This window comes from Petaurus breviceps, unplaced genomic scaffold (genome assembly GCF_028583685.1).
Source record: "Petaurus breviceps papuanus isolate PSGF00001 unplaced genomic scaffold, PetGlider_PUasm1.0 688, whole genome shotgun sequence".
NCBI lineage: Eukaryota > Metazoa > Chordata > Mammalia > Diprotodontia > Petauridae > Petaurus > Petaurus breviceps.
Window position 1 is genome coordinate 379848 of NW_027186457.1, and position 8252 is coordinate 388099.

At 43.1% G+C, this 8252-nt stretch overlaps 1 protein-coding gene across 1 annotated transcript; it reads right to left on the bottom strand.

The window, feature by feature from the left end:
* Positions 1–50: 50 nt before the first annotated feature.
* On the bottom strand, positions 51–8160 carry CNPPD1 (cyclin Pas1/PHO80 domain containing 1). Its single transcript, XM_069104457.1, has 8 exons — positions 7911–8160; positions 7009–7111; positions 6121–6202; positions 5814–5934; positions 5551–5679; positions 2155–2216; positions 1616–1733; positions 51–1326 (listed from the first exon to the last, which is right to left on the bottom strand). Exons 1-8 carry the CDS (start codon positions 7977–7979, stop codon positions 775–777), a joined length of 1236 nt encoding a protein of 411 aa, XP_068960558.1. The 5' UTR covers positions 7980–8160; the 3' UTR covers positions 51–774.
* Between the last annotated feature and the right edge of the window lie 92 nt (positions 8161–8252).

The window sequence follows — 8252 nt, forward strand, 5'->3', positions numbered from 1 at the left end:
AAAGCCTTGGATGTGGTCAGGGGCTGGCGCAGGAAGCAGAGTCCAGGTCATGCAACTTAAACTGTTTATTGAAACCTCAAATTCTTCTATAAAAGCATGGAAAAAACCAACCAAGTACAAACCAGGGGCCAGAGACCTGAGGAAAGAGACACAGGGGAGCGGTACCACCAAAAAGTACAGTATATGGGCAGGGGACACTGGAGGACAGAGGCTAAAGGCTAAGAACCCTCTAAATTTTGACTCAAAAGGCGCTCTTTTTCCACCATCTCCCCTGATGTTATTCCTGAGCACCCTCCAGCTCCCTGGTCCTATCATCCCCTAGCACTCAAGCCCTAGGGACTTCACATAGACCAGCCTCAATCTGTCCCTCTACTCTCATACTTGCCAGCTCATTCTAAGAAACAAGAGCAAAAATCATTATCAACTCTAGAAAGCTTCATGAAGGTGGGCGACTCTTCCCCCTGGCCTTTTAAATGTGACATCACACAGGTCACCAGGATGAAACCTTCCCAAGTGACATCACGAAGTCAATTCTGTGGCACCTAGCCACGGTCATAGGCAAAGGCCACAAAGACAGACAACATACTCTTCACCCCGCTGCCACAACAATCCTATTTACCTTTCCCCTTAGAGGAAAGAGAACAAAGGATCCAGAAAGGAAGAGAGAATCTAAATCACACATTTTTAAATTCTTCTTTCCCAATGGATAAAACTTTGTCCTGTAAGTCCCCCAGGGCAACCTAACTCCCCTCAACACAGTTCCAAAGTCTCTATCTATCCTGGAAAGATAAAGGATTTGAGGCGGGCCAGCTCCATAGCACCAAACAAGGAGCACTGCTGCGTTTGGGGGAGGACAGGAGCTACAGGGCTCCAGAGCCAGGGTGGGGCTTGACCAGGTGGAGGATACCAGGGACTGAGAGGCCTCATTGTGGTTGTATAGTTAGAACGCTGACAGGCATAGTGGTTTTGGGAGTCTATCTGGAGCTGCCGACAAAGGGGGCAGGGCTGAGAAATCGGAGTTCCTGGTAAAGGTGCTGGAGGCAATGGAGAAGGACTCAGTGTAGCCAGAAGACTCCCCCACAGTGAATGCAGGCCCATTTCCCCCACTATATTTTGGGAGGTGTTAGCAGAAAGGGGCAGGAACTGTGGCACAGAAGCTGAAGACAAAGAACAAGGCCCCAGTGGGCATTTGGGAGTAAGACAGCCAACATCAGGGGGTCCTGGTGGAAGAGTGCCATGCAACCCCAAGGTCTGGTGCAGGACAGTCACAGAGGCCACTGCCACAGCTACACTGCTCACATAAGCCAAGGCTAGTAGGCAGGCCAGCTGTCAGAGAGAGAAAAACATGTGTCAGAGCCCCAAAACTCTCCCTTATGTATCCTGGTCTATTCCCTCGTCAATACCTACCCATTTCTTCAAAAAGAGTTCTACCTTCTCCTAAGGCTGTAGCCCTCCAACCCAATCTCTGCTTAGACACCAAAGTCCCACCAATGTCTATGGCTCTCCTAGCTCTTACTACACTTACTCCACTCCAAAATTGATTTAGTTCCACCCGCGAGACACCCCCTACTCACACCTCCTTCCATCCACCTTCCATTCCTACGACTACATTCACCTTGGCCAGACGCTGGCACAGTGAGCCCAAAGCCAATTGCCAGGTTCGTTGCTCCAACAGCACACACAAATCTGTGTAGGTATACCAGCCACGGCGTCGACCCTGCTGCTCAGCCACACTGGCAGAAGATGAAGTGTGTCTTGAAAGGTTCAGGCAAAATTGAAGTTTTTGCCCCAACCAAAATCTCCCATTGTGATAAAAACAACATTTTACACAGGTATCCATGGGACCTATCAAATCTATAGCTCCTGCAGCTACTTAAAACATAGTTTTAAAATCTAAATCCAAAATTTTTTAGTAACCATACAACCGTTAAAATAAATCTGCTATGAAAGTCCTTCCTTCTCTTATACCTGATACAGGGAAAAAGATGTAAGAACCAGAAGGCACTAGTGACATGACACTCTACAACCATCATGTGCTTTACTGAGTTTGTAATTTCATAATCCAGCCACCCCTCAGTTGCTTTCACTCCTACATATTTCACCCTCCTCCCTCTCCCCCCATCAGTCTTTCCTCCCCAGTGTTCCAGGACCTACCACCCCTCCAGCCAACTCAGCACCTCAAAGATCTCCCGAGGATCAGTGTAGAGGCTCCAGTCCTAGAGTTTAAAAAGAGAAAGGATCATGAATCAGGCAGATAGAGAGAATAGTGCATGGGATAGAAATTTTTCTTAAAACTAATACTCCTATTCACCAAAGGTTTTGGGTATTAAGAGGAGTGATGAGAGATAATCCTTATATGAAAAATACTAGAACATCAGAAAAGGTAAACAAAAATAAATGGGAGAAAATCCTAGAGAACAACTAAAAAACTAGCTGAGATAATTAACAACTTTAGCCTTTGCGGGATATAAAATAAACCAACATAAATCATCATATAATTTTTATATATTACCAACAAAGTCCAGCAGCAAGAAATAGAGAGAGAAATTCCATTTAAATTAAACTGCAGACAATATAAAATACTTGGGAATCTACCTGCCAAGACAAACATAGGAACTATATGAATTACAAAATACTTTTCACACAAAGTCAGATCTAAACAACTGGAAAAATATTAATAAGCTCATGTGTAGGCTGAGCCAATATAATAAAAAGATAATTTTACCTAAATTAATCTATGTATTCACTGCCATACCAATAAAACTACCAAAGAATTATTTTATAGAGCTAGAAAAAAATTTTAACAAAATTCATCTGGAAGAACAAAAGGTCAAGAATACCAAAGGAATCAATGGAAAAAAAATAGTGATGAAAGGTAGCCTAGTTGTACCAGATCTCAAACTTTGTCATAAAGCGAATATTATCAAAACTATCTGGTACTGGCTAAGAAATAGAGTGGTGGATCAGTGGAATAGATTAGATACAAAATACATTGTAGTAAATGACCATAGTAATTTAGTTTGGATAAAAACTCATTATTTGATAAAAACTGCTGGGAAAGCTAGAAAACAATATGGCAGAAATTAGGTAAAGACCAACATCTTATACCATATACTCAGATAAAGGTCAAAATGAGTATGTGATTTAGACATAAAGAGTGATACTATACCATAGACAAATTAGGAAAGAATGGAATAATTTACCTGTTAGATATATGGAGACTGGACAAATTTAGAACCAAACAAGATATAGACATTACAAAATGTAAAATGGATCATTTTGATTGTATAAAATTTATAAGTTTTTGCACAAACAAAACGAATACAACCAAAATTAGAAGGAAAGTCAAAAATTGGGAGGAAAAAACTTTCACAGCAAGTATCTCTCATAAAAGATCTCATTTCTCAACTATAGAAAAGTGAATCAAATTTATAAAAAGTCATTCCCCAATTGCTAAGTGGTCAAAGCATTTGAACAGATAGTTTTCAGACAAAGAAATCAAAGCTATCATATGAAAAAAATGTTCTAAATCACTATTCTAAAGCACTATTGATCACATTAGAGAAATGCAAATTAGGGACAGGTAGGTGGCACAGTGAATAGAGCACTGACCCTGGAGTCAGGAGGACCTGAGTTCAAATCCAACCTCAGACACTTAATACTTACTGGCAGTGTGACCTTGGGCAAGTCACTTAACCTCAATTGCCCTGCCTTCCCCCCTCCAAAAAAAAAGGGAAATGCAAATTAAAACAACTCCAAGGTACCACATCACACCTACCAGATTGGCTGAACCATGTTTCCCCGATAACAAGACACTGTCTTATTAATTTTTTTGGACAGAAAAACACCAGAGGGCTTATTTTCAGGGGAGGGCTTATTTTAATGAACATTGACAGCAATTTTAATAAACAGGTAAATGTGAACAAAAAAATGTACCTTTATTCAATAAGCAAATCACTGGGGAAGAACAGGATGACGTACTCACTGCTGCAGCTCTGATTGGATGCAGCTCGGAGCATGGCGTGCGTTTCACCCCGGGGGGGGGGGGATGGTGTATACAGAGGGTACCGTAATGTAGCGTGTAGCGCAGGGGATCACCTTCACTACAGTAGCAATCTCGATAGGGCTTATTTTCGGGGGAGGGCTTATTTTAGAGGAATCTTACACAGTAAGGGGAGGGCTTATTTTCGGGATAGGTCTTATTATCGGGGAAACACGGTATGATAGAAAAATAAAATTATAACTGTTGGAGGGGATATGAGAAAACTGAGACAGTTTTTTCCACTGCTGGTGGAATTGTGAACTGATCCAACCATTCTGGAGAGCAATGTGGAACTATGCCCAAAGGACTATAAAACTGTTCACACCCTTTGATCCAACAATACTACTACTAAGACTGTATCCAAAAGAGACTTTTAAAAAAGAGAAAAAGGGGTGGCTAGGTGGTGCAGTGAAGGAGGACCTACGTTCAAATCCAGCCTCAGATACTTAACACAAAAACTAGCTGTGTGACCTTGGGCAAGTCACTTAACCCCAATTGCCCTCCAAAAAGCAAAAATAAAATAAAAATAAAAAAGGGAAAAGCCCCAAATTATTTGTACAAAAATATTTATAGCAGTTCTTTTGGTGGTGGTTAAAAACTGGAAATTGAGATGTCCACCATTTGGGGAATGGCTAAACAAGTTGTGGTACACAATTGTAATGGGATATTACTGTGCTATGAGAAATGATGAGCAAAATAATTTCAGAAAAACCTACTAAGACTTACATGAACTGATACAAAGTGAAGTGAGAAGTAGGAGAGCACTGCACATAGTAATATTGTACAATAAACAACTATAAATGATTTGACTATTCTCAGCAATACAATGATGCAAGACAATCCCCAAGGACTTACTCATGATGAAAAATGCTATCTCCAAAGAACTAACATTGCCTAAGTACAGACCAAAGCATACTATTTTTCACTTTCTTTCCTTTTTTTGTTTGAGTTTTCTTCCACAAAATGACTAATATGGAAATGTTTTATATGACTGCACATGTATAACCTATATCAGATTGATTGCCACCATAGGAAAGGGAGAGAGGAGAGTGAGTGGGATAAAATTTGAAACACATAACTTTTTTTTTAATTGTAAAAAACTGATTTTACACATAGTTGGGAAAAAATAAAATATTATTTTAAAAAAATAAAGTTAAGGGGCAGCTAGGTGGCGCGGTGAGTAAAGTGCCGGCCAGGAGTCAGGAGGACCCAAACTCAGTTCCAGCCTCAGACACTTACACCCACACAAAAAAACTAGCCCTGGAACCTTGGGCAAGTTACTTAACCCCTATTGCCCTCCAAAAGGCAATCAATCAATCAATAAAGTGATTAAATAAATAAATAAATGAAGTAAAATGGCATAAACATGGGATGGTAAAATGAGAATGGGCAAAGAATATAAGAAAGTTTCCACTATAATATTACTTACAGTGGTTGGAGGGGCTGAGCTGCTCAATATTAATCATGGCAGAAGTGGAAATAAGCCAGGAAAAGAAACAGATTCTCACCATGGCACTCAGGAAACCTCTCTCCAATGCATTAAGGGTAGGTACAGCCACACCTCCTGCAGCCCCCCATTCATCATTGAAGACCTCCTCCTCTTCCCCTTCATCATACAGGTACTTACTGGCCACCATCTACAAGGGCATCAAAGATACTGTCACTAGAGTAACCCATCTGATACCCTTATCCACAGAGATGACAAAAAAGACAGGGAGACCTGGGACAAAGGCCCAAGAAAGAAACAGTATTGAGGAAGCTGGGGGCTCACCATAGAGATGAGGAATAGGTCAGAAGATGACACATGTTGTAAATAGTCAGGGTTTCTGTGCCGAAGTCGTTCAATGTAAACTAAGGCCAACATCATAGCACATGGAGAGATACATGCCTCCCTGGGGGTTAGGAAAGGAATAAGCATTAGTCCCTGGGACTATATCCACAGTCACTTCTCCTGTTCACTTATCTATTCTAGCTTCCTATTCTTCATCTAAGACCTATCCACTGTCCTCCTTATGAGCCTGTCTTCTCCCTGTCAGCCCCCATCCCACCAATTACACTGCACTTAATTCTGGGCTCACCGGGACACATGAGATACATATTTCTTCTGGAGCCGGCGAATAGGACTGGGGGCTGCCTTCTGGAGCAACTCCACAGCAATGTCTATAGAGAATAAAGACAAGAGTAAGAAAGCACTCCTTCTCTACCAACCCCACTTTTCATTCTCACAGCAAAACATACACAGATATATTGCTAGATCTGTCAATGACCTAAGGACAGAACCACAAAAAGACACTAGATACCAAATCGAAAGATAATCTTAACCCATAGTGAAATAAAGATTTTTTTTTCCTCACACTGCACACATTTTTCCTAGGTTTAAATTTTAGCTTTAAATAAATGGGTAGTTTTCACTGCCCAATTGATAATGAGAAGGGATTGTAAAACAAGAGTCAACCAAACCCTGAAAAATTAAACCTTGTGATACAGAAATCTGTGTATTGAAAAGAAGGCCTATCTCATATATACATCATAACAAAGTAAAAATGGTTTTTACCCATTTGACTTTAAAGATTAATCCACTCCTATGTATGAGACATCAGGATTTCCATCAAGATTATATTCTCAGAAGAGAACACACACACACACACACACACACAGAAAAGTACAGTGCTAAGAACACTGAGGAAAACAAATTCTTATACATGGCTGTCAAAACAGTGAAAATCAGCTCCTAAATTGGGGGGGAGGGGAGGGAAGGGGATGATTCAGCTGAAATCCAACTTCTGACAATCTAATTTCCACTACAGTTTAAGGTCCTTCTTAATAGTGTATCATACACAAAGACATATATCCAAAACTTTTATCACACATAAGACAAAATATTGTGATAGATATGTTATTTGTTAAACATTTATTAATCTTCTACTATCCAGCTGTCTCTCATTGGCTCACATACACAGTCTCACCTGCCACAGGACTAGATAGTTCTTCTAGGCCACAATCTGGGTCCCAGCCATAGTAAAGTCGCTTCCTGACTCGCTCACTCAGTTTCTGATGTCCAGGGAGAAACTGAAACAGGAAAATTGTGGAAAAAGAAAAATCATGGTGGTCAAGAGACAATACATACCTCCACCTCTAGTCGGATTAGCACTTTGACTCTGAACAGTAAGGACTAATGAAGTTTATGTAGCACTCTAGTTACTTCATTTGACTCTGGAAACCCTAGAGAATAGAAGCTTTCCTATCCACATTGGGACAGGGTGAACAAAGTGAGGCTTAGTGAAGTTGTGACTTGTTCAGGCTCACACAACTAGCCCCTTATCTGTGGCGGGACCACAAGGTAGCTCATGCTCAGTAAAGCCCTGTATCTGCCATGCTGCCTGTCCTTAAAAGAATCATCTGCTCTGGCCTCCTGAACTCTGGTATTAAGGGAACTAGACTCACTGACTTGGGACTAAAAGGGACCTTCAAGTCACACAGTCCAGCCCTCTCGATTCACTTTAGAGATGAACTAATGAAGCACAAGGAGGTTAGGGAGCTGGCCCAAGGTCACTCGGGTAGGATTTGAATCTAAACCCTCACTCTAGGGCTCCCTATTCCCACGGCCCCAGGCTGCCTAGGACACCCCAAATGCGAGAAAGTGGGGTTCGGGGGTCCAGCTAATATTCCCCGTTCCTCTCTATCGTGGGCCTACAATGCTTCGGCCTCACATATATCTACCCTTCCGAGAAGAGACCTCCAATGGCGGGAGCAGCCGCCCCAAGAGGCCCTGGCCTCGTCAGGACCCCGAAAGCGAGAGCAGAGCTCTCGGCAGCCGAAGAGCGGGCCTGGCGCGCCCTGGCCAGACTGCGGGTTCCGCAGGACCCACCGTGAACTCCTGGAAGCCCGCGAGTGAGAATGCGCCCTCCTCGTCCAGCAGGAGCCCGGACAGGTCCATCCCGCCGCCGCCGCCGCCGCCGCCGCCGCCGCCACCTGGGGAAAAGGGAGGTAGGAGGAAGGTGGCCCTGGGTGCCCTCCTCTGTGCCCCGTCAGACAGCTACAGCGACAGCTGGGCGGTGCCGGCTGTCGCGCAGCTTCCGCGGCCCGCGCTTCCGGTTCCGTCCGGGGTGGGCAGGACCTCGGCCTGTTCCCCCCCAATCCCCGGCCTTCCCGATGGGGTGGGGCGGGGCGAGGGACGAGGGGCTTCCCCTCGACGTTCCCTCGCCAAAAA